Source organism: Sus scrofa, chromosome 15 (assembly GCF_000003025.6).
Source record: "Sus scrofa isolate TJ Tabasco breed Duroc chromosome 15, Sscrofa11.1, whole genome shotgun sequence".
NCBI classification, from domain to species: domain Eukaryota; kingdom Metazoa; phylum Chordata; class Mammalia; order Artiodactyla; family Suidae; genus Sus; species Sus scrofa.
Genome location: NC_010457.5, coordinates 67,407,662 through 67,434,677, shown reverse-complemented (window position 1 = coordinate 67,434,677; position 27,016 = coordinate 67,407,662). Strand labels below are relative to the sequence as shown.

The following is a 27,016-nucleotide window of genomic DNA, read 5'->3' as shown; positions in this document are numbered from 1 at the left end:
TTAAGTTTGAAAGTATTGTTCTACAAATTAAGAAAATAGTCAAATTAAAACAGAAAGTCAGGAGTCTTAAGGAAGAATGAAATTGATTCCAAGTAATAAAAGAAAGACACTCTTTAGATATATAGTAGGGAAGGCATCTTAAGAAAACTTTCTGAACTACACATTATGAATCAAACTAAACTGTGGAATGATATTAAGTAATTGGTGACATAAGAAAACCACCTTTATTTGAACTTAACACAAGAAAATTTCCTTGCAATGGCACCAAAGAAATGTATGAAATGCATCATGGGGACATGTCTAACTGACCACTATCTACCTACTCAAGATAATGTTAAATTTGCTTATTGGCTTTTAGTGTCATAAAGGAAATCAAAGGAAGGTTTAATTAAGGTTATAGAAGAGAATGAAAATAAAACCAACAGTCTGATGAGAAGACAAAATAAGTATTTTGGATTATCCCTTGGACAAGAATTTTGTCCCATAACTTAGTCACCTTGGGTTTTTTATGGTAATGGACCTTCCATGTGTGTGGGAGGGAATAGTAAGTTTACAAGGCAATGAGAATTGGTGGTATGAAATCCTGAAAAGTATATGGAAGGAAACTTTACAAAAGTTTTTGTTTAAAAAAGGAGAATATTCTCTCATTCTTTAGGAAAGAAATGCAGAACAGGTGACAATTAGTCTATTTTGAGGGGGAAGAAAAGAAAGTTCCAAGAGAATTTGCCAAATTACTCTGACTGTTCCATCACTATTTAATTAGTTTCTAGCTTTTGCCTGAAAACCAGGAATGATATATCACATCCAATTCATTTTAAGCATAAATTTGAATCCATGAATAAAGTTTTTCATTTTTGCAGACACCACACCCTTTTCCCGTCCTCCAGTTTTTTTCAATTTTGTTCCATCAGACAATTATGCCATTATGCTCCATGGAAACCATTCCATGCATTCTTGGCATTAGCTATTGGTCTTCTTGTTATCTCTAACTCCCACTAATACGAATGGGCATGACATCAGTATCAAAGGGTCATTTAGTTGAGCATACAACATGAAATATGCTCATAATGAATTATTTTCTGTGCATGTAAAATATACAATTCAAAGCTCACCCAGAATATAAATAGTTCTTGAACACATTCCGTCCTTTTTGAAAAGCCATGCTGTGTATGCATAAATCCCATGATTCCCTCTAGCCATTTTGGACATATTATATGTGACTTCACCAGAAGAGGAAAGTGTAAAGTTAAGCAATTATCCAATGAATGTATTTAATGGAGACAGGCAGTCTGGACCACATCAGCAATAAAACATTTTCTCAGAATCCCTTTTTGAAACTTGAATGATCAATACAGCCACCTCAACCCTTCAGTTATTTGTGTATGTACTGCAGAGTGCTTGGGATAGGAATATTAAATGGCAATGTTTTGCCTATTTTCATAGAAAAAGAAAAAATTGACCCTGTTTAAATAAATATTAAGACTTTTTCAGATAGACATTGACAAGTTTAATTTTTTTCAATGTAATAAATTATGGATCATGAGCTCTAGCTGAATTATGAAAAGTATGCGGCTCTTCCTGTAGGCTCCTTCAAATACAACTTTACCTAATGAACTAGAAGTGGAAGAGAAAGGGGAATAGAGTCCCCTAGAGACTTCAGTGACTTATCTTAAAAGGTCTTTCACATGCAAGTAACTTATAGTTAAGAACCCTGGGGCTCAGAGTACAAATGTGTAAAATACATATATTAGCACCTTGCATTGAAAACAAACATACGTTTTTAACTAGTGCTGAAATATGGAGAAGTTCTTCCCACTCTTCTGCCCCCTTAGGGTGGCCCCACAGGAAGCAGAAGGAAAGAATACTTGTTCTCCACTCTCTCTCTTTTTGTGTCCCCAGCAAAGGCAGATCATTGGCATTAACCCAGTACACGTGTTACATCCAAGGGTGAGGAGGAAGTTGTTGAGAGCTGGGCTGAGATTGCATCATGTTTTCTGGAGGATGGTATGAGTGGGAAATGAATACTGAGATGACTTCAACTGAGAAAGCTAACATAAAAACTCACTTAGCATTCGTTACAAGGCCAAGCAAATATTCATTTAGATACAGATCTACCACCTGTTTTTAGGATTAACTGGCAGAATAATGTATTTGAGTAATCCCTGCATTAATCTGCTGATCTCTGAGGCACTCTTCCCTGTTTCATGAGTACTTTAGTCTTTCTCAGTGTGTGAGCATCTTCATGTAATACCTTCAACATTTCTCTTCTTGCTCTTGACCCCATACTCTCTTAATCAACTAATTTGCGGTGTCTCCTCTCCACCCTCTGATATTTATGAGATGGAGTGCCTCAACCTCCAAAGTTCTCTACCTCAGAAGTCCCCAATCTTAAAATTTCCCACAGCAGGAGAACCTCCCATTTGACATCTCACCATCCATCAGTTAAACTCCATCCGCATTTGGTTATCACTGAATCTGAAATATCTGAGACACCATATTTTCAGCTTTTCTTTCTATCTTACTCTGTCTTGTCCATGTGGGCAGTCATTTAAATTTTGTCACTTAAAAAAATTATTCTCTTTTTTGCACTTATAGAAATAAACCATGCTCATACACCTCATTCTTTAGCTGCACATTATCCTATAGTATAGCTACGTCTGTAAAATGGTTGCCCACTTCAGCTTGTGTTTATCAGCTTAAAACTTGAATGATCAATACAGCCACCTTAAATACAATCCCTTAAACATTGCTATTTTGCCCACCATCATCTTCCCTCAGCATGTTGTGTTCTGTTTTCTCACTTTCCGGCCTCTAGATTGATAGATATTAGTTAGAGTAGCTCACAAAACACACACACACACACACACACACACACACACACACAGAACTGTTGATGGAAACTGTGTCTAAGTCATGCTTTCCAAACCCAACTGGATCCTTCTTGATTTTTGGCAATCTGTTAATGTCTTTCTTGTCAATTAGTATTTGAATGTCAACAACAACTATTTTTCACTTTCCTTAACTCCCAAGTCTGTCCTTGATTTTTCACTTTCTGGGGATATAATTGCACATCATACTTAACTGAAAAAATAAAGGTCATCTGAACTGATGTATCCTTCAGAATTCCTTGTGGTCTTTACCTGTGTTATCCTTTAGCAAATGCAAATCTGAGCTTTTTTTTCCCAGGCTCATGCCTTGTAACTTTCCTTGAGACCTTGTCTTCCTCTCTTATCTGATCTTCCACAAGTAAATAACTTGCCTATCTTCACATAGCTTATAAGGAGCAGAGCTGGACTTTAAGCCCATACAAGCTGGCTGCAGAGTTTTGTGCTAACCACTATGAAGTCCTGCCTCTAATTTATGCTACTGTCTTCTCTCTTCTTCTTTCATCTCCAAAATTTCTGAAAGAAGAATCATTGCTCTCATTTCAAAACTCGCCATCCACTTTCTAATCCTTTGCAATTTCCCCATGACCCCACTAGTGTCCTGAAAATGTTATCTCCAAGATTCCCTCACTGAAAGACTTTTGTTCCCTTCCTTGCCTCATGCTCAACTCTTCTAGATGATTTGAAACTACCGATCTGGAGAAAGGGCAGGAGAAGAGAATTCATATATGCTAAGTGGCTACTAGGTATCAAAACTTTTGCATATTATTTACTCTAGTTTAATTCTTACAGCTGCTCTATGGTATAAGTAACAGTTTGCTCTTTACAACTGAGAAATAATATTTGCAAAAGACATTCACCAAAGGATTGTTTAAATTGAAACTTTTTTTTAATTTTTTTATTTTATTTTATTTTTTTTGTCTTTTGTCTTTTTGTTGTTGTTGTTACTATTTCTTGGGCCGCTCCGGCGGCATATGGAGATTCCCAGGCTAGGGGTTGAATCGGAGCTGTAGCCACCGGCCTACTCCAGAGCCACAGCAACACGGGATCTGAGCCGCGTCTGCAACCTACACCACAGCTCACGGCAACGCTGGATCATTAACCCACTGAGCAGGGCAGGGACCGAACCCGCAACCTCATGGTTCCTAGTCGGATTCGTTAACCACTGCGCCACGACGGGAACTCCTGAAACTTATTTTAAAATAAGCCTCTTAAAACTGCACAATAAGATCAAAAAAAAAAAAAAAAAAACCCATTTATTTGAGTGAACAAAAGATTGGAACAGACACTTCACCAAAGAGTGGTAAATGAACAATAAAAACATGGTTAATTTTTGTTAATAAATGTGTTTTATTAATCATCGGAAAAGTGTAAATTAAAAATGTACCACAAACACACACCCACACATGAACAGCCAAAATCAGGAAGACTGACAATACTGAGTGTTGACAAAGATGTGAAACAACAGTATATGATGCTGGGGGGAATATAAAATGGCACAGCCACTTTCAAAACAGTTTGGCAGTTTTTTCCCAAAGTTAAACATACTTCTGCCATGAAACCTAGTAACCCCACTATGAGGAGTTGGATCAAGGAAAATGAAGCTGTATGTTCACAGTCTTGTACATGTATATTCATGACAGTTGTACTCACATTTGCCAATTCAAATGTCCATTCACCTGGTGAATAGATAAATAAATAGTAGTGTATTTTTCTTTTTGTCTTTTTTTAGGGCCATACCCATGCAATATGAAGGTCCCCAGGCTAGGGGTCTAATCGGAGCTGTAGCCGCCGGCCTACACCACAGCCACAGCAACGCCAGATCCTGGACACACTGAGTGAGGCCAGGGATGGAACCCACAACCTCACGGTTCCTGGTCGGATTCATTTCAGCTGTGCCACAATGGGAACTCCTGTAGTGTATTTCCAAAATGGGTAACTACTCAATAATAGACAGGAGTCAGCTATGATACCTGCAAAAACATGGGTTAATCTCAAAAGTTCTACACTAAGCGGAAGAAGCCAGGCACAAAAGATTACAGATATATGAAATTCTAGAAAAGCAACAACTATATTGACAAGAAGCAGTTGAGCCGCTGCTAAAAACCTGCAGTGGGAGGAGGAGATTGAGCAGAAGGGGAATCTGGGGTGATAACAAAAGTATAACATACCATTACTTTGGTATTAGTTGGACGATTATAAACACTTATCAAAAATCATGGAAAATTCAGGGAAAGTTGGTGAATTTATAATAGATATAAATTATCATGTATTATAAAAGATATAATGGAATAACGGTAAAATGAAATATTTAAAATATGTTATCGTAAGTTATATCACAATAAAACAAATAAAAATGTAAAAGAAGGAGAAAAATGGAAAATAATTAGCAATTAGAAGGGCTACATTAACCTTAGAATGATTCTCTTCTTCTCTCCTTCATTATTTCTTTTCTTCTGGTGCCCCTATATTCTTCTACAGTCTTTTCCCTATTCCTCGAAATTTATTTCCAAAGCAAGTGATTAGCTCTGCAAATTATTTGGTAATTTCTAAGCATAGAAAGGGACTATTACATGAGTGAGAGAAAAGATAACCTTTATAAAATCATGTGTTTCAGGGTTACTCAGGACTAGATAAGCAAAGCTCTGTTAGAGTGAGATGTGCATATAACTATGTTATAATAATGTCAGCTGCCAGGAAGGTAGACCTAAATTTGATGCTCAATCATAGCAACTCTATTAGCCCTTGAGGCTGACATATTTGCTTTCTCTTCCTTTCCATGGTCTTGACTTTCTACTTTAATTTCATCATCCTTATAATGCATTTCTTCTTCACAAGCCACCTAAATTCTTTTTGAGAAAGAAAAAGAATATAAAGGAAATGGAATTATAGCAATAATAATGATGCCTATGACAACAGGATTATTCCTATACATGGAAAGGAGTGTAGTGGTTTTTACTCTGCTGATTGTTCTTTTCCCAAAACACAGTGGTAGGTAATTAGTATATCCCAGTACCAGGGTGTAATGGTCTAAAATTACAGAAGAAAAAATAAAATGTTCTTATTTTTTTTTTTACATATAGAAGAAACTAAACTTACTGCTGCACTTGTGAAAGCAACCAGATTTGAACCTCTAACTTGAGAATTCTTTCCGTTCCTACTGTGGAATTGTAATGTCCTGACATGTGGGATATTTTCTGTTTGCCCCTCCAGATCCACCCTTCTACCCTCCTCTTTTATAAACTGCATCATTGGGCATCTTTTCCTCTGGCATCCATTTTGATTTGGTCAGAGGCATCCGTAGGAGAGTGGGAAGAGGATAAAGGTGGGCATTTATTCCCCCAGCTTTCATTACATCAAGTGAAATTCTCTTTTAAATGCCACACTGTTTTCGGGTGCCCCCTCCCCACACTTCCATGACAGCTACTGGCTCTAGATTCCATTGAGTGCTTCCTCCCGTCTCCTGCAGCCCTAGTAAATACAAACCCCCTATGGGTTGAATGGTGGTCCCCTCAAAAGGTATGTCTATATCTTAACCCCTGATTTGGCAAAATAATCTTTGCAGATGTAATTAAGTTGAGGATTTCAAGATTAGGAGATTATTCTTGACTACTGGCATGAAATCCAAAGACAAGAGTCTTTACAAAAGAAAGGCAAAGAGAAATTTGAGACAGAGAGAAGAGAAGAAGGCATGTGAAGAGAGGGAGAAGGCAATGTAAAATAGAGACAGAGATGGGTCTGATGTGACCACAAGCCAAGGAGGCCAAGGTAGGGCAGTTGCCACCAGAAGCCGGAAGAGGAACAGAAGAATTCTCCCCATAGAGCCTCTGGAGGAGTGTTGCCTTATCCACACCTTGATCTTGGACTTCAGGCCTCAGGATGGTGAGAACACAAACTTCTATTGTTTTAGGGCACCAAGTTTGTGACAATGTGTTACAGTAACCCTAGGAAACAAATACACCTGCCTGCATCTTGGTAAAAAGATCCCCTTAAAACTTACCAATTACCCAGTTTGCATATGTCACCTACTTCCTGTCAAGATCTTCTGGCTCTCTCTAGCATTGAGTGAGGGTCTCGTTATTTTAACTCTTAACTGTAAGAGTGATCTGGTAACATAAAAGCAAAATTAGTACTTACAGTACTTAGTCTTTTTTTTTTCTTTTTTTTTTTTTTGTCTTTTTGCCATTTCTTGGGCCGCTGCTGCAGCATATGAAGGTTCCCAGGCTAGGGGTCGAATCGGAGCTGTAGCCGTTGGCCTACACCAGAGCCACAGCAACGTGGGATACGAGCCACGTCTGTGACCTGCATCACAGCTCACAGCAACGCCAGATCCTTAACCCACTGAGCAAGGGCAGGGATCGAACCCAAAACCTCATGGTTCCCAGTCGGATTCGTTAACCACTGCGCCACGACGGGAACTCCTTTATTTATTTATTTATTTATTTATTTATTTATTGTACTTAGTCTTATTAAATAGTATTCAACCTTATATACGCTAGTAAGTTTCTAGGCAGCATGAGGTAGACCTAGATGTATACAGTGCATTACAAAGTCCCCAAATAACCTCATAGTGGGGTTGTTTCTCCTGTAAGGTAGTTCCACGATAACTATGGTATTTTTAAAATGTTCTGTGAAATGTCGTATGTAGTGGGAGGTGGTATCTGGAAGAAGAGACTGTAAGTTAGTTTTTATGACTAAGACTTTTCATATCTAATTTCCAAACACATAATTAAACCAAGAATAGAGTCACCAGGTGGCTTTCTAAAGCAACCCCCATGGGAGAGATCAGGGCAAAAGATAGTTATATGAACATTGTTTATAGAAAGGTAAAGCCATGACCCAGGCCAGGGAAAATTAGTCAGAGAAGAACCCTAGGGTTGCTCTTTAGAGAGCATTTATATTTAATGTGCAAAAGTTTGAAGAAGAAGCCAAAGAGTATTTAGAAGCACAGGAGGAGAACCAGGAATGAGGAATTTCAAGTTTCTGGAAAGCATGGAGTGTCTCTAAATGTGAACCTCAGAAGTTCAGAGGAATGAGCACTAGTAAAAGGCCATTAATTTGTGGACTTTCAGGATAGTGCCTGGGACAAAAGCCAGACTGCAAGAGAAGTCTCTGCTGACTGTTTATAAGGGTCTACCGTGCTGGGTCAACTTTCAGGTACACAAACAACAATTATTTCAGAGTGGTGGCTCTCAACATTGGCTGTTCATTCTCATCAATGGGATGCTTTTAATTAATGCTAATACTGGGGGAGCCCTCCCAGGTCAATCAAATTAGAGCTGGAAGGAGGAGAGTCCAGGTAATACCACTGTTTAAAAGCTCCTGGTTGCTTCTAGTGAGCAATCATGATTGAGAATTTCTGCTATGGAGGAGTCCACAAACTATAGCCCATGCCAAAATCCAGCATGCTGACTATTTTTACAAATAAAATTTATTGCAAAGTTTATTGCACCCATGTCAGCAGGTGTATTGTCAGTAGCTGCTTTCATGCAACAGTGGCAGAGCTGAGTAGTGGTAATGGAGACCACATTAATCACAAAGATGAAAATATTAACTATATCATCCTTACAGAGAAAGTCTGAAGTCTTGGTCTAGAGGGGGATTTCTCAACTTGGGCACTATTGACCTTTTTGACAGGATGATTATATGATGGGGGCACTGTCCTATGCACTGTAGGAAGTTTAACAGCATTCTTGGCTTTTACCCACTAGATGGCATTGGCACCCCCTCCCAGCCCCAACCCACAACAAAGTCATGACCATAAATATGCCTCTACACATTCCTAAATGTCCCAGGGGTACAAAATCACCCTGCTTGGGAACCACTGCTGAATACTATCAAAGAATATGCATTCAATTCTTATTATTTATAATAGTTATATTCTATAAAGTCATTGGAAACACTGCGTTAATGAATACTGAGCCACTGCTCCTAGGAGAAATAGAGGGTTAGGTTCCTGTGAGCTTCCGGTCAGACAAAATTAATACATAATCTTGTTTAATGTGTTTCTGTTTAAATATATATATAATACATGTTATATAATATATATGTATATACATTATATTTATAAATTTTATATATATATACGTAACTTGCAAATAATTATTGACATATTTCAATAGCCAGGATGAGTTTAACATATTCCTGACCCTGGGAAACATGACTGTAAATTTTTTTGGCTTTCAGTCCCAGAACAATTCATCTCATGAATCCACAATACAGTTACATTTCGATCTTTTTCATAGCTTCATCATGAACTATCGATGTTACTCTCAATGCTTTTGCAAGCAGTCTCATACACAGATTGGTGGATTTCCTCTTCCTTTTTCTGAATATATCATATTGTTGACTCATTAACACTGAACTCACAGCCAAAGCACTATAACTCATGATTACACAAAGCATATTTTCTTCATAAGGAACATCACAATCCAGTGGTTAAGGAACCCTAAACTGCACAACATTTGAGGCCATTTTAAACAGTGAAATCATCAGCAAAAAGCACAAAGGTGCAAAAAACATGGCAACGAATAGACTGCAAAAAGCACACAATTTATAAATGAGAGCTGAAACAGGAAGGCAGAGCAAGAAGAGAGGGTTACAAATATTAAGTTAAGGCAGTTCTCATGTGCCCTTAAACTGCAGCGAGTTTAGAATATGAATCTCCATCTATCCTGACTTCTGCTGACTGGATCAGTGCAGGCCAGCTCTGGAAATCTCACAGAAGTCAGAGTTACCTCTGTGACTCTTCATGACAGTTAACTTAAGATTCAGTTAATCACAAAATAGTGATAACTCTATTCAATAAAGGATTAATTCTTTTCTTCATGTTTGCACATGTTCTAGGAATTTCTGTGCTGTCTGGAATGTCTATGAAGAATTGATTTTCTCTGGACAATTACTTCCTAACACTATAATTTTTGCCAATGTCCAAGATCAGTATAAAAATTGCAGCAATGAGATCTTACATTTTAAAATTAGTAATAATAGCTAACATATTATTATTTATTATTTACCAGATAACTTTCTCAGTGATGTATACCTACGGCATAAATAACATTATAATATTCATAGGATATGAATATAAATATATTTCTTGATATTCATTTGATACAACTTATAAGTAGGAAAAGTTATTAATCTCATTATTCTTCCAATTTTGTTTTGTTTTGTTTTGTTTTTTGCTTTTTAGGGTGACACCTGTGGCATATGGAACTTCCCAGGCTAGGGGTCAAATCTGAGCTACAGCTGCTGGTCTACACCACAGCCACAGAAATGCAGGATCCAAGTCATGTCTGCAATCTACACTGCAGCTCACTGCAATGCCAGATCCTTAATCCACGGAGGGAGGCCAGGGATCAAACCCACATCCTCCTGGATACTAGTCAGTTTCATTACCACTAAGCCATAATGGGAACTTCCTATTTTTCCAATTTTATTGAGATATAATTGACATACAGCACTGTATAAGTTGAAGGTATACAGTATAATGATTTTATCTTCCCTCATTTTATAATGAGCAAACTAAGGCACATAGAAGTCAAGTAACTTGCCCAGGATTACATAGCAATAATGAGGAAATAAGGGTTCAAATCTGTCTCCTAACTCTCACATGACAAATCATCTGCATATACAATATAAAGAGACTGCACTGCAGTTTAAAATGATAAGCAAATACAGCTTTGGCTAAATTTTCTAAGTCTGTAGACATATTAACCACTCAGTAATATTTGCTGGTCATAGACCCATGGAGCACTGGTAAAATATAAAACTTCATTGCAGTTGAGGAGTTTGTAAATTTTTACCAGCACCTGAAGAGAAAAATATCTTTTTTTCACTTAAAAAAATTATTTTTATCAGATTCAGACTGTTAACTTCTTTTTCTACTTTTTACTAATGTAACTTGCCTCAACATTTATTATAACATGAAAAATAAAATCAGTTTTGTTATGGGGATTTTATAATTCATGAGAAAAGACCAAGACAACCTGTTAAAGTGATATTAACTGTTTTTCATAAGTATGAAGATACGACCCTAGAAAGGCCAGGAAATGTGTAGCATGGATTGGAAAAAAAACAATTGTTTCAACCAAGATATACTCTATTACACACAAACTAGGATGATTCACGGGCAGGAATAGCTTTATGCAGAGACAGCCAGAGGAACCTAGAAAACACACTTTGTTTTGACCGTAACAAAATTAATCATGTGCAGAATGGCTGAATCTGATAAAGAATTCTTATCTAGCACTTGTGGCTACATATCAGCCTCAGTGCCAAAACAGAGAGAATGCAGACAAAACCAGACAGGATCAAGGAAGACTGTTCAGTCTTGTTTACATTCTTCAAAATAGGAATTTTAAAAGAAAAATAAAAAGAGGAAACCAGGCCTGTCAGAATATTGATATCAGAGGAAGACAACCGATCTATTTTTGTAGAATAAAATTATAAATTAGCGGAAACTACAGCAGTAACGTAGGATGCTCTGAGAAAGCATGCCCTCATCTATAAAGAGTCCCCTGCAAGATCAAACAAAAATTTGATTTGTTTGATCAAATGGGGAGAAGGCTGGATGGAAAACATTAAAGATATGTTGATCAGGTACCACTTAAAGTAGTCACTTCTAACCTTGAATGATCTTTGTCCTTTTATATCTCCTCAAAAATTTTCATTTCCTAATATGTGTAAGAACTAAATAAAAGGCAATTAGCAAAACACCAGCAGAATGGTAAACAGTGATTTACCAAAGCAATCTAACCTCATTGAGCAAAAATAAAACCGTAGTTTCTGTATAGGAGTAGAGTGGTTTTCATTCCTGTGTATCTTAAATATAACTTTGTTCAAATATATAATCTCACTTAAATATAATCTAATCTCACAAAGCAAAAAATGAAATCTTTGGTGGGGGTAGGTTGAGTGAAAGATGTATCGTTTTCTCTCTTATACAAATCATATATTCCCAGTCAAGTGTCTTAAGGGTTTTTTTCCCCTTTTTGACCACACCTGCAGGGATCAAATCCAAGCCACAAGTGCAACCTATGGCAATGCCAGATACTTAACCTACTGCACCACAGCAAGAACTCCTTAAGGGGTGTGTGTGTGTGTGTGTGTGTGTGTGTGTGTGTGTGTGTGTGTGTGTGTGTCTTTTTGCCCAGGGCCACTCCCGCAGCGGCATATGGAGGTTCCCAGGCTAGGGGTCGAATCGGAGCTGTAGCCGTTGGCCTACACCAGAGCCACAGCAACCCGGGATTCGAGCCGCGTCTGCGACCTACACCACAGCTCACGGCAACGCCGGATCCCTAACCCACTGAGCAAGGGCAGGGATAGAACCCGAAACCTCATGGTTCCTAGTCGGATCCGCCGACCACTGCGCCACGACGAAAACACCAAGGAACTCCTTAAGATTTTTAAGATACGTATTTAGACTTAGAGAATTTGGCCTTAGGAAATCTTAATTGTCATTGCATACTCTAATGTTATATCATAATATGATATTATACTAATATACTTAAAATCACGATCTAAAATACATCTTATTTTCTATTTGATCTATGTTTATTATTTCCTTAATTTTATTTTATTATTATTATTTTAATGGCAATACCCGTGGCATATGGAAGTTCCCAGGCTAGGGGTGGAATCGGACCCGCAGTTGCTAGTCTACACACCACAGCCACAGCAGTGCAGATCTGAGCTGCATCTGCAACCTACACCATCACTCACCATAATACCTAAGCCTTTACCCACTGAGCAAGGCCAGGGATGGAACCCCCATCCTCAACGAGACCATGTTGGGTCCTTAACTCCCTGAGCCACAATGGGAATGCCTGTTTCCTTAATTTTAAATTCAGGGAAAAGTATCTCTTAGATGAACATTTGTAAGAAGTATATGGAGGACCTCTGTTAATTGAGTGAAAATCGAACTGAAAGTGTGGATTGGATTTGAAATGGGGTTATTGGGAAAGGAAGAAGGCTCCCAGCCCCTGGGTCTTGTTAAAAATAGGACAGACTCTCACGTGTCTCGGCTGGATTGGGTGTGGTCCTGACTGAGGCAGGAGGGACGACTAGAATAGACGACCCCACGCCGCCCCGGATGTCCCCGGAATGCTCGGATTCCAGAAGAGCTTTGACTCAGCACTGTGGGAGTAAATGAGAGAAAAGCTCTTCCGAGTTTTTATTGAACCACCAGAGTCTGAGAAGTAAACACATCCTTCAGTCCTGTAGGTTTCTGAAACTGAAAAGCCCTAGAATATAGAGGTAGCCTCATTTTACCCAATCTGCATGTAGTCATGACATGCTAGAAAGGAACTCAGAAATCATCTTGTCTTAGACCTTTAGGAAAGTGTGTAACTCTTAATTTTAGGAAACTGAATCCCCTGAGGATCCAGGGGAGCATACTATTTAAAGGAATTCTATATTGAATCCTTCCCTTAAGAAAATACTCACCCTCTGTTTTGCTTTTTTTGTCTGTCTGTAATTCTTGTTTTCCTGAAGTGTACTTGTGCTATACTGTCTTAATTTTCACTCCAATAGTAAGAATTTTTTAAAAAGTGAGTTGGTATTTGACTCTATTGTTGTGTAGCCAGTAAAATTATAACTATAAAAAACTACACAAGTTGGGGAAATGTAAATGAAAATTTATTTGAGAAAGGTAGAAGTTGAAATTGTGCATTTGCTAAAGATTTTACAACTATATAAAAAGAGTAATTATATCTGAATTAAGATCAGAAGACATAAGAGTTCCTGCTGTGGCATGACAGGATAGGTGACGTTTCTGGAGCCCTGGGATGCAGGTTCAATCCCTGGCGCAGCACAGTGGGCTGAGGATCCAGCATTACCACCTGTGGTGTAAGTCACAACTGTGACTTGGATCTGATCCCTGAGCTTCAAACTCCATATGCCACTGGGCAGCCAAAAAAAAAAAAAAAAAGAAATCAACCAAAACAAGATAAGAAGGCGCTTTTACAAGATAAGGGTTGAGAACAACATAGTGTTACAGAAAATGTACATAAATGTGCCTATTCATTTCAAAATCAATTATAAAATTAACTGAACCACTTCTTTGTTATGTTGTATCTCTGCTTAAAGTGAAATATTCAGGCATAAACCACTGAGTATGAACTTGGTTCAAATCCTGATTCCTCCGCTCTGAAGCCTTGGACAAGATGGAACCTCACACAGCTTTTGTCTTCTCATCTGCAAAGGTAGGAACCTACAAAGCAGAGTGTTTGAGAGATTGAGACAACTTTAGTAAATGGCTGACATTGTACAAGAGCTATGAAGTGCGAAAGATCCATGGAAATCAAATGTAAGCCTACCTTCAGGAAGTCAGAAAATGCCTGTTTTTCAGGCTGGATCCTGGTGGCGCAGGGGTGCCCTGAGCTCACCACACATTGCCCATTCCCCACCAATGCCAGTTCCCCACCAAAAATAGTCTCCCTTCACAGCATTCATTGAGGGGTGTTTGAGTATATACTGGCTCTATCATTCAAAGAGTTAAGAGTATCCTAATACCACTGCCCTGTAATCCTGTTACTCAGAAGTATGACCTACTTTCTTCTAGATATCAGGGTGCAGGTATAGTCCTTCTGCAGGTTAGATTGGATTTCCTCCTCCCCCTGGGCCAGATTTCTCCTGAATACAAGAAAATCCATCTGAAGCATCTTGACAGCGTGGGATTACTCACATTTCGTTATTGTTGCTGCGTCAGTCACAATATATACCAAACACAGAAAGTCCTGACAAAGATCGGATGGCTTATAGTCACTGCATTCTGCATGGTACATGCAGAAAATGGAAAAGATTGAAGTTTGTATGAATTGGAATTTAGTCCTCCAGTCAACTTTATAGTCTTGCTTATGCTCCAGTATCCATTAAAGTGGGAAGGTTGAAAATGTAAAAAGCTTAATGCAATCCTAGAAGTGTAATTTGATGGAAAGTAATGTCTCCTCAAAGTGCAGGTAAACAGCTTAGTGTCAATCTAATAGAAAATTACCACACTGAGGTGAATTTTAGGTACCCAGTGTTGTTCAGTATTCCTTATCTGTGACAAAATGGAATTAAGAAAATTCTCAATTCTGCTAAGATAGCAAAGATGACAAGATTATCAACATAAAAAATACAAGCGGAAAATTGAAAGTGTTCTTTATAAATTGGAGATATATGTAAACAAAGAATTTGGGTAGAAAAGTACAAAGGCAGCATTAATTAAAACATACCCTAAAATACTCTCTGCCAATATAACAGGAGAAATAATCTAGAAATAGCATCAATGGAGGGGTTTAGGATTATAATGAAACACAAGTTAAAGATACTGATAAATCAATTGTTCTTTTTTATAGTCATAGAACATGATACTACCGTCAAAGTAGGGTGGACTGTAAGAGCTGGGTAGAGCACACAGTTTATTCAGCATAAGAAAGTGCATTACTAGATTATCCAATTGAATCACAATGTAGTAAATTATGAGAGACCCAGAAAATGCATCTAAATATTAGAAAATATTTAAAGGAAAGGTGAAAGCCCTAAAATTATTTAATCAATAGCAAAGATGCCTTAGAAGTTATTTGTATCACAGAGCAGCGACTAAATGTTATCCATCCTCCATGGGCCAGGATGTGATTTCTTAAAGTCATAAATTGCAATTTGAGCACCTAGAAAGAAGGGATTTCTTGGTAATAAAAATAACTAACCTGTTGAATAAGCTATTGAAGGGAGTTATGTGATCCTACAAAGTCCATAGGTCAATAATAAATGAGGAGCTCTGTTTAATATGAACTAGTTTGATGCTTACATTCAAAGTATTAAACTAAAGCATGTCTAGAGATTTTACCAAGTCCTATTCACAGTAAACATTTTGACACCTCCTACCTTCAATCTGCTGTTCTTTTTTTCTCTGTGTGCTCTCCCTAGGTGATCTTATCTCTTGCTTGATCTTGACCACAACCCATCCCTTGTTGCAGACTCCAAGTCTATCTCCATCTCTGACCTCTAACTCAGACCCACAAATCCAAATACCTGCTGGACACACATTCACTCACATATTCACTGGCACCTCAAAATCAATCTCCTCTTCCCTCAAACAAATGTCTTTACATAAATGTTCATAATAGTACTACCCACAATAACCAAAAGACAGAAACAGGCCAAATATTCATCGACGGATAAAGGGAAAAGCTAATTGTGGTATACATACACAATGGAATAGTATTCAGCCATAGACAGGCGTGAAGTACTGACACAGGCTACAATGTGGATGAATCACAAAAGCATGCTTAGTGAAAGAAGCCAGACCATAGAAGTCACATGCTGTATGAATCTGTCTACATGGCATATCCAGAACTGGCAAATTCATAGAAAGAGAAAACAGACTGTTGATTGCCAGGGTCTGAGAGGAGAGAGGAATGGGGAGTCATTGCTTAATGGGTAATTTTCTGAATTAACTTCCATGTATGAGTAAGTAAGTAGAGGAAGTAAAAGAATAAGTATCAAGAATGTATTCCTTTGAACTTTCTACATATTATACTGTGATGGTCAGACTCCAAGATGCCTCCAATGAGCCCCACTCCTGGTACTCACATTTTTATGTCATCAGTCCCTGACAACATTGTAACAGAGTATGGCAGAATTAGAACTGATAGTATGTCACTTCTTACATGCATATATACACACACACACACACACACACACACACATATATAGAGAGAGAACTGTATATATGTACATACTGCTGTCATGTCATCATGTCATGAGCAGAAGAGTCCTATGGAAAGGCTCACATTAAGAGGACCTGAGGGTGTCAGGCAAGCCACAAGAGTGAGCTTGGAAGTGGATCCTTCAGCCCCAAACCTTCAAGTGACTATAGTCCCAGTTGACAACTTTTAAATCTTATGAGAGACCTTGAGTCAGAATCATCCAGCTAAGCCACTCCCAAACTCCTGACCCTCAGAAACCAGGTGAAATAATGAGTGTATGCTGTTTAAGCTGCTAAATTTGGGCTAACTTGTTAAGCAGCAATATATACCTAATACAATAATTAAAACCCAAGAGTAACCATGGAAGGTTTTGGGGATTTAGACCAACAAAATATTTTTTTTCAGGGAGGAATGTTTTATCGCAAACATCACACTCACTTATTGCCTTATGTCCAGAGGGGACAGTTCCCATTGCTTATGTATCCTGAGTCTAGATTAAGCCATTGTCATCTCTTCCCTAGCATACCTGGAATTTCTGATTCCCCCATTGCCATTGAAGTTATCTACCATATTGATGACAATGTAATCTTTCTAGTCTTAAGTCTGACCTTGTAAGTCAGATTGTGTAAAACCCTTAATAATTCCCTCATACCCGCAGAATAAAGCCCAAATTCATGTTGCCTATACAGGAAATATTGGAAAGTTTCACTTATTGCACAGTAGTATTCAAATAAGGTTGCCATGAGCTGGCCTCCATTTAGCCTTTCCAGCTTCAAGTCACCTCTGCATATACTTAGAATTGTAAGTCTTAAGGAAGGATTTGTAGTTCTCCAACCATACAATACACTTTTACATATACTCATCTTTCATCCAGAATTCTCCAATTCTCCTTAAATGCTACTCCCACTCCATTCCAGATGAATTCCTATTTACTTGGTCAATTCTTTTTTTATTCACAAACTATAGCCAAAAAGTCTCCTAAAGATGTTTCATGGGAGATCCTCAGTCCAAATAAAGTGCCTCCTCCTTATTCAGCTCACCACGCTCTGGAGCAATTGTGTCTACATGTCTGTTTTCACTACTAGACTGAGAACCACTCAAGGACAGGAACTATACCCAACTTGCCTTTTGTGCCCTCTTGATTAACACAGGGTCAGTCCACTCAGTAGGCCTGTGCTAAACAATGGAATGAATAAACATTGAAAATTAAAGCGATAAGCAACAAAAACTATCCACTCTCATACACCCTACATACTATTGTAATTTTTACACATGTACTTCCATATTTTTCTAGATAATAATTTTACATAAATTATTGATTTTTATTCATAAATTTAGCATAGTTTAATGTTATGCATTTGTCAGTAGCTTCTATTGTTACTGCTGGGTTTATTAAGAAAGAAAAACAAAGAAAGAAAGAGAGAGAGAAAAAGAAAGAAAAGAAAAGAAAAAAGAAAAGAAGGAAGAGAGGGAAAGAGAGGGAGGGAGGGAGGGAGGAAGAATTAAGGAAAGGCAAAATTTTTCTTCTATCTCTTGTGATACCTCTTTGGAAGTTCTCTTATTGGTGAACATGCTGGAAACATCCTCTGATTAAAAGAGTCTTAAAATATTAGGAGCACAGTCACCTTTTTTGACCTCTTCTGATTATGACATTATGAAATCACAGTCTACCTCACACAGGCATCTAAACATACTGCTGCAAGGGTCAGGCTACTTTAAAGAGTGAAATTACAGTCGAAAAAAATAACCCTCAGTTGACACATGCTTACTAACATGATTTTGTTGGTCCTTGTAAAACATTCTTTATAAATCATGTCACTAAAAGATTTTTATCAAAAGCATTTTAAAAACCTGGAAAGACCCCCAAATGAAAATCTATCTTTAGGAAATACTGGCCTCCTTCTAACAAATAGCCACTCAAGGACAGCTGACCTATTAGGAAAAAATCAGATGGTAAAGTGAGAGAATTTTTTCCCCTTCCCATTCAGCTGGCCTATTCCCTCAACTTTTGAAAATTTTTAATCATGTGGGGTTTTAATGTCATCAAAGGTTATAAGAATACCTATCAGTAACCTGTTTACAAATATATTCATAGGATCAGCTAAGGAGTGCAAATCAGGGAACCTTGGTTCTTTTGAGAGGTGGGTCTATGTCTTGATTTGCCTCTAGAGGCCAGACCATTGCATACTGATGGTGCTTGGTTATAAATTATTTTGTTCACCTTTTGTGGAGATGATTATCTGGACCATGGTGATAAAGAGGTGAAACCTTGTTTATAGACCACCCATCTCTAGCAGTGCTGACTGGGGGAATGTGTGTTCTTGATAGTCCAGAGTCCTTAGTTCCATTGAATTCTTAGAGAGCAATATCCAACTCTATGCATTACTTGCTAAATTTAGGACTAGTAGTCCACTCCTATCAGCGTTATTAATACTCACTGTAACTGAGTTCCTTGGCTGTGCCCAATTTTAGCCCTCATTAATAAATTTATCGAATACAATTTTTAATTCATGTCTACTGTTTGTCTTTTTCATTTCTTGAAGGAAAGTTTTTCTGCAGTTTAGTACCCACTGGTTGAACAACGTGCGTTCCTTTTATTGATCTAAAATGTACCAGGGCAACGAGTGGACGTGTAGGTGGTTGTTACATAGTCATTCTTGCAAATCATAAAGTCACTGAATTTCTAAATGGGAAGGGACCTCTCAGCATCTAAAGAACATTTCTTACTACGAGTTCCAATGAATTTGCATGTTAATTCGATAACTGGTGTTCCAGGGAGAAATTCAGACTAGATGCTGTGGGAGAGGCATTTGAAAAGTAAAAGATGCTCCAAGCAAGTGGATCAGAAAAAGCCAAAACTGGTTAGAGATGTAACAACAATTCAGTGAGGAGTAGAAGCAGCAGGCATGGAGGGGAGAAAAGAATTACATGCAGTGGAGGGAAATGAATCTGGAAAAATGGAAAGGTCTGGTCAGAAAGGGAGTTTAGAGCTGTGATAAAAAGTGTGAACTTAACAGTGCTTCTTGAACTCTGGCAAAGGATAAAGGACACATTTTGAGAATTTTTAAATTTGTGTTTCACTTTGATGGAAAAAATGTCAACATATATTGCTACTTATAAAGGTAATAAGATATTAGTCTCTTAAGACAGGGCTTCACAAAATAAGGTCTGAGGATAAATATCTGAGAAACATCAGGCTAGAAGATTTATATATAACCTTCCCTGAAGACTAAAAACAACCCCCTATTCATGACAAAACTCCATTGCACATTTAACCACTGGTTTCCTTTTATCTGCTCTCTTATTTGCTTAACCCTCTAAGAAGTCTAACATATGTCAGTCACACTTTCACCTTACAAAAACTGTGTGAGTTTGCTGTTTTAAATGTTCAGTAAATGTATGACAGACATACCTAGTTACCTAGTATGGAAGGAAATTCTCCAAGTTCTGCGTGACATCTTTCTAATGAATCTAAATCCCATTTCCAATTCACCGATGCTCTAGCACAGGGACCTTTTGTAGCAAAGTTTCTAAACTTATCCTTCAATTATTTCAATACTTTCAGGCAGATGGCATTAGAACAAAGGCGCTTATCCATGTTAATTTGCTTGGTCACTTCTGATTAACTGTAATTTAAAAAAAAGTTTACCTTTGGTTATAAGTGAAACCAGATTGGCAATTTTGGATGGGACAATTTGTGCCTCAGTGTCTTTAACATGGCGCTGCTTCTGTGGAGACACAACCCCCATCTCATTTGTCATGTCTCCTCAAAGTGGTTTTCCCTGACTACTTAAAATTCTAACTCAACTCCCCCAAATTCACTCTCCTCCTACTAGCCTGTTTCTTTCTTCGTAGAGTTTATCACAATTTGTTATTGTTTTATTTCTCTCTCACTAGATTGTAAGCTCCAAGCAGGCAAACACCAAGTCAACAGTATCCCCAATGTCCTGCACATAGAGGATGCTTCTTAAAGGCCAGTGAAGGCATAAACATTTAACTTCCTCTGGGGAAAATCACTCAATGGCTCATACTCTGCTAAGGGCCATCTTGGCACAAATTTCATTAAGAGTATTTCATATGCTCCTTCCCCCAAATGTAATAACAATGAAAAATGTATTTTAAAGAAATCGTTATTATTTAAGAAAATTTTAAGAGCAAGATGATTTGAGTTTCTTAGAGAAATAGCTGATTTGGGTTTGGGCATTTATTGTACCAGGACCTGGAATGCCAGAAAGCAAAAAATCTATCAAAGACTATTGTGGTCTGCTTTAAAAAAAAAAAAAAGACCAGCAGCTGGTTCAAAGGGTTTCATCATTGGCCAAAGATGGGACAATTTGAGCATCAACAAGAATAATGATTGTGATGGATTGAAACAAATCAAATGTATAAAAATCCACAAGTTCAGAATGTTGTTACTTAAAACTGGTAAGCTTTGGAGTTTCCTATGGCATCAACTCATTTTTCTGAAAATTAGTAAATAGGGGATATTTTTTCCTGCTTTTCCTGTGATCATTGTATTTTACATTAATCAAAGAATTGAAGAGAGAAATATTCTTCTTCATAGACATTTTCCATCTAATAAGTGCAGAAGGAATTATAAAATTAAAAAAACACAGTTTTGTAACACCTAATGAAATAATGGATTGAGGTAACACTTATGAATGACTATTAAAACCATGTAACTCTTTAATGGATAAATCAAACTGATAATACCTGAACTTCCAATAAAACTTACTACTAAAAGTGAGACATACAGACATTATGCATCTCTCTCTCTTCTTTTTTTTCTTTTTCTGCCGTGCCCACAGCATATTGAAGTTCCCTGGCCAGGGACTGAATCCCAGCCACAGCTTTGACCTATGCCACAGCTATGACAATACTGGATCCTTACCTGCTACCACAGGAGAACTCCTTATGTGTCTCTCTCAATGCAATATGATAGACATCAGATCGCCTATGTGTGTTCAGTACCATCTATTAAGCGTTCTTTTCCCAAAAAAGTGAATCTGCACATAATTAAACCTCTAGAACTAACCATCAACTTTAAACGACACCGTCATAAGGTTTCATAAGGTTCCAATCAGCCATGTGGAAAATTCTATAGGGCAAATGACCTGATTTCTTTAACGAAAATGAATTTAAAGAGTGAATGGGGGTGAATTTCATATATTAAAAGATGCTTAAGAGATATATCAACCAAATTTAATGTGAGGATATTGTCTCATCCTGATTTAAACAAATGAACTACAAAAAGTGATTTTTAGTTTATCAGAGAAAATGAACATGAACTGAGTATTTGTTGATCTGAAATTATTAGTTTTGTTAGAGGTGATCATGATATTGTGTTTTTAAAAGTTCTTATTTGTTAAAGGTAAATATGAAAATAGTTGCTGATGAAAGGATACAATGTTTGGAATTTGTTTTAAAACAATCCAGAAAAGTCAAAAGGGGTGTGTGTGTGTGTGTGTGTGTGTGTGTGTTGGGGGGACAAGAATGACAAATACTGATAAATGTTGGAGCTGGCTACTAAGAACGGTGGGGTGATTATTCTCTCTGCCTTGGTATATGTTTGAAAATGATTATGAATAAAATTAAAAGGTGAGTTTTGTTTTTAAATTTGGGTTAGTATAAAATACAGCAAACCTACGAAAGAGCCTATGAACCACTTAAAAGTATTGAAATATATTTTTATGTATCCACAACCCAGAGCAAACTATGGAACATTACCAACTCCACAACATTACCATACCTTCTATCCTTCCCTGAATATCTTACCCTTCTCTTTCAGAGATAAATCACTCTTATGAATTTTATGTTATAATCGCCTTGTTTTTCTTTATAGTTTTGTTTTAAATTGCTCAGATACCTGTTCTTAAATATCATACTGTTTAGTAATTTTTCCTGTTTTTCAATCTTATATGAATGGAATCATGTTTTATGTTGACTTACTTTTTGCAACATCAATTTTAAAATAATCCATGGTGATGCTTTTAACTGTAGTTTATTCATTTTCACTGCAGCAAAGTATTCCGTTGTAGGCATATACCACAGCCTTTTTATCCATTCTACAGTCAGTAGACATTTGAGTTATTTTCAGTATATTATGAACATCCTTGTACATTTCTCTGGTGCATAGATAGAAGGAATTCTTTGAGGTATACGCCTACAACTCGAATTACTGTGTCATTGCATACATGTGCAAATAAAATTGGGTAATGCCAAATTGTTTTCTAAAGTAGTGGATGTACAATTTACATTTCCTCCAGTAAACAGTGTTTTCGATATTTTTCCCTTTTCTTCATCTTCACCTACTCTGAATATTTTCAGAATTCTTAATTTTTGCCAGTCTGGAGAATGTAAAATGGTATCTTATTATTTTAATTTGTATATTCTTTATTACTATTGAATATGAGCATCTCTTCATATGTTATTGGGACAATTATGTTTCCTCCTCTAAAAAATATACACAGTAATTCTTTTACTCATATTTTAACAAGTTTTTCTTTTAAAAATTGACTTCAGGGAGTTCTTTATATATTCTGTATGTCAGTCTTTTGTATTTATATGGACTACAAATAACTATTTTGTGGCTTGCTTTTTCACTTCCTTTATCAATCAGTGTTCTGAATTTTAACATAGTCAAATTGATCAATCTTGCACTCTTGGTCACCTTATTAAAGAAATCTGTCCTTACCTCAAGGCTATAAAGATATTTCCTATATTGTCTCCTAACAGCTTTATCATCTTTTTTTTTTTTTTAATTTTACATCTAGGACTTTAATTCACTTGACGTTTTTTCTTCCCCTTTTGTGAGACAGGGGTCCAGTTTCATTTTTTCCATACGGATAGCCAATTGACCCAGAATCATTTATTGAAAAGCTCATTCTTTCTCCACTGCTCTGCAATACCAACACAGTCATAAATCAAGTGTCTACATAATTGTGGGTGTGCTTCTGGGCTTTGTAACACAGGCTGAATTTTCATCATCCAGAAATAAGTAGAACAGTCTAAGTTTGGTAATTTCTTTTATCAACTCGTGCCTAGAACTCCTGAAATTGTTCTTAACTAATTTCTCCTCCTTCAGTCCCTTCTCTAAACCATCACTCCTAGACCTCCTAGGTTCTTAGGTTAGTTCATATCAGTTCCCTTATCAAATACATTAAAGGGTCCCACATAGAAACAGTGTAAAGAACTATTTTTAGCTCCCCTAGCTAGACAATGAACCTTCTGAACCAACATCCAGATTGACATTGACCTCAGCAGGGCCCACCACACAGCAGAAGCTCAAGCAATACTTGTTTCTTTGTAGGATTTGACATAGGTTAACTCTTAATTATTTTTAAGAGAACATGATTTGCCTCCCGGCATATCCAAAAATTTGTTTTTTCACAATGTATAACCCAGAAATTTGTCTAAATCATATAAAGGTGATAAAGGTTTCATTTCACTATTGCATTGTTTTAAAGTACCTTATTAAGCCTTTTGAAATGTAATCAAATAAAAATGTCACTGTTTAACGAAATCATGCATTCCATTTCAGTTTGATTTACCTTTGTGCAACTATGAACACAGACTGTCAGAAAATCAAAATGACAAAACGAAGTGATCAAGGTCTATTTAATAACAAATTAATTTTTCATTACATTTTATTAGATGTGCAAGATCTCCAATTTGAAAGTGCTTTCTTACTTATCCTATTTGTACATTTTAGTATTATCTCTTGTTGCGCTGGAATATAAAAGTCTTCTACAGGCAGCTTAAGGGACCAATTAACTCCATTAAATTATATCCAGTTATGTAGTGAACTGAACCACTGCTGTCTGGGGCTGTCTGGAGCTGTGACAATTAGGAGATGGAGAGAGGCAGAAAGAGATTGATTTTAATATGTCACAGAAGCACACTGCAACAATATGCCAGCGTGACTTTCAAAATGGCCTTAAAATATTCCAAACTCAGGGAGTTTCCTTGCTCCTGAGTGGGAGTTGACAGACTGTCTGGCAGCGTTAGAAAGAGGCAGAGAAAAGCTGATGTCTATATTGTGTCCTCTGATAATAACGTTCTGCCTCTCTGCGGCATCTCCCCCTTAGAAGGATCCGTCTATTTGTTGTGAGGGTGGTGTGGGTGTGTGTGTGTGTGTGTGTGTGTGTGTGTGGTGCGCTTGCGCGCGCACCCGACCGCTTTGCCTCCTCTGGTGCAGAGGGCATGATTTCACCTCTCACATCTGGGAAAACCATACCGAAGGACACTAAACCTCCCAAGGTCATCTAGAAAATTAGTGTTGTGGCCTGAGGGGGGGTGGGAATGGAAGGGACAGAACCCAGGCATTCTGACTCCAGCTTTGTGGTTGGACACCAAATTATTTTCCTTCCCTTGTGAAAAAAAAAGGAAAAAAAAAATCATTGGGGGGGAGAGTAAGAGATTAATCAGATTTCCTTCTCGTTCCCCCTTACCTCCCCTCTCTCTCGAGATAAAAACTCATGAAAGCAAACGAGGTGTCCACTCTGCAGTTCTTAAGCTGTGTCCCCCCCAAATCCAACCCCACCCTTTACCCTCAACACAAAGCGATCCGGACTCCCAAGGTTTCCGCCCGTCCAACCCCGAGCCTGGGAGGTGAGGAGTGGTTAAAACTCAGCCCTCACCTCCAGCCGGTCCCGGCTCCACGGCGCCCAAGCCACGCCCCCACCGCCCTTCCCCCACGGCCTCGGCCCGCCAGCCCCTCTCCCCTCTCCCAATCGGGCGCACCCACCCCAGATGCCGCCTGGCACCGAGCGCAGCCGCCGCCGCCGCCGCCGCCGCAGCAGCACTTTCCACTGGTATTGATCACCTCCTGGCCCCGCTCAGCCTGCTTGCCGGAGCGGAGCGCTGCCAGAGCGCCAGTCCTTGGCAGCCCCGGAGCAGTTGGGCTCCGGGAGGCAACTCCTTGGGAGCGCCCTGTCCGGGGTGCCCTCTGCGCTCTGCAGTGTCTTTCTCTGTGCCTGGGAGAAGAAGGAGGAGGAGGAGAGGAAGGAGGAGGAGGAGGACGTCTGGTCCGGGCTGGGAGGTGGAGCAGCGGCAGCCGCCGCCGCCGCCGCCGCCGGAAAGGGAGAGGCAGGAGAGATCGAGACTTGGAAACCTCAAAGTGCCCGCGACCCTGCACGGCAGGCTCCCTTCCAGCTTCATGGGCAAAGTGTGGAAACAGCAGATGTACCCTCAGTACGCCACCTACTATTACCCCCAGTATCTTCAAGCGAAGGTAAGGGGGAGCGGGAGACAGGGGACCCGGGAGGAGGGGACGCCGGGGGCGCGCGCTGCTCGGGCCCGGAAGGGGCGCGCGGCTAGTCCCCGCCGCCCCCGGCGGAGTTGCTGGAAGGTTGCTAACTATAGCGCTGGCCTGGGCGAAGCCAGGCTGCGCGCCGGGCGGCGGCTGCCCGCGGAGCGGAGTGCGGGGATCGGGTTACAGAGAGCCGCGGGGGGAGAGACTAGACAGGAAAGAGCCGCCGGCCCCTTCCTGGCCTGGGAGGCGGGGAGGGTCGCGAGCCGAGCGGCGCCCCTCGTCGAGCGTCTGCTGCTGGGTCGCTGACGCCTGGGGCCCGTGCCCGGCCCCGCCGGCGGCGCGGATCTTCGACCACCTTCTCCTGGGCCTCGCGTGGCGAGCAGCAACTCTCGGTTTCCCTCCGAGTGGCGCGGAGCCTCCCGCCCCCGGGGACGCCCCTCAGCCTCCCGCGCGCGCGGTGACTGGGGCTGGAGGGGTTGGGGGTGGGGGGGACGGGACTTTTCCCTCCCCGCCTCCGGCCCTGCGCGCCCGCCCCTCGCGTTGATCTTTGTGCGGTGTGGCACTTCACCTGGTTACTGATTTCTACTTTTACGCTGGTGTTTTGGGTAGAAAAGTGGCCAAAGTTCACTCAGCGTTCATTGATGTCCCTTTAATCTTCCCTGTAGCTTTTGCAAAGGACGGACAATGGGCATATTTCGGTGCAGAGAAAGAAGTGACTTCGTATTTAGTTTAGAAAAATACTACCTTATATGTTTACCACCGATCGATTTCCAGTGGTGCTTTCTCAAAAGTGGCCTTGTCACACTCTTGGGTGACACAGCAGATGACATGTTGCATACAGATTGCGACTGGCTTTCTAGGGACCCTGGGTACGTTGTTAGTGGGCCTATGCTATTTTTACAATAAGAATTTGATTCCTCCTGAATTCATTTGAAAAAAAAAAAATGGGTCCACAAAGAGTGAGGGTTTCACTGCTTTGGAAGCTTCTTCCACGGTTTAGGAGGGCATAAGTTGGCTACCAGCCTTCTTCAGCAATTAGCATCTCCCTTGACTCCTGGTGCCCTTGTAGATCACGAAAGAATCAAGTATGGGCACAGTATCTGAACTTTCTTTGAGGGGTTATAATCATGCTCTGCTTGCTGACACAGGGCATTTCTGGCCTGGTACAAAGAATCTCTGATTGA

General features: G+C 39.1%; 1 protein-coding gene and 1 long non-coding RNA gene across 7 annotated transcripts in view; one reads left to right on the top strand and one right to left on the bottom strand.

Annotated features, from left to right (window-relative positions):
* Positions 1-25,438, bottom strand: part of LOC106506256 — a 37,742-nt gene extending 12,304 nt beyond the window's left edge. Inside the window, exon 1 of the long non-coding RNA XR_001301448.2 lies at positions 25,326-25,438. This is a non-coding gene — a long non-coding RNA (uncharacterized LOC106506256). The remainder of the gene's footprint in view (positions 1-25,325) is intronic.
* RBMS1 (RNA binding motif single stranded interacting protein 1) overlaps positions 25,251-27,016 on the top strand; it is a 216,548-nt gene continuing 214,782 nt past the window's right edge. For 2 of the 6 annotated variants that reach the window (XM_005671869.3, XM_013984176.2), the window contains exon 1: positions 25,320-25,811. In XM_005671869.3, the coding sequence (XP_005671926.1) occupies positions 25,737-25,811 (75 nt within the window). In that variant the 5' untranslated portion in view covers positions 25,320-25,736. Of the gene's footprint in view, positions 25,812-27,016 lie in introns of all 6 variants that reach the window. The other 4 variants (XM_021075053.1, XM_013984174.2, XM_003133427.6 and 1 more) reach the window with 3 other exon arrangements.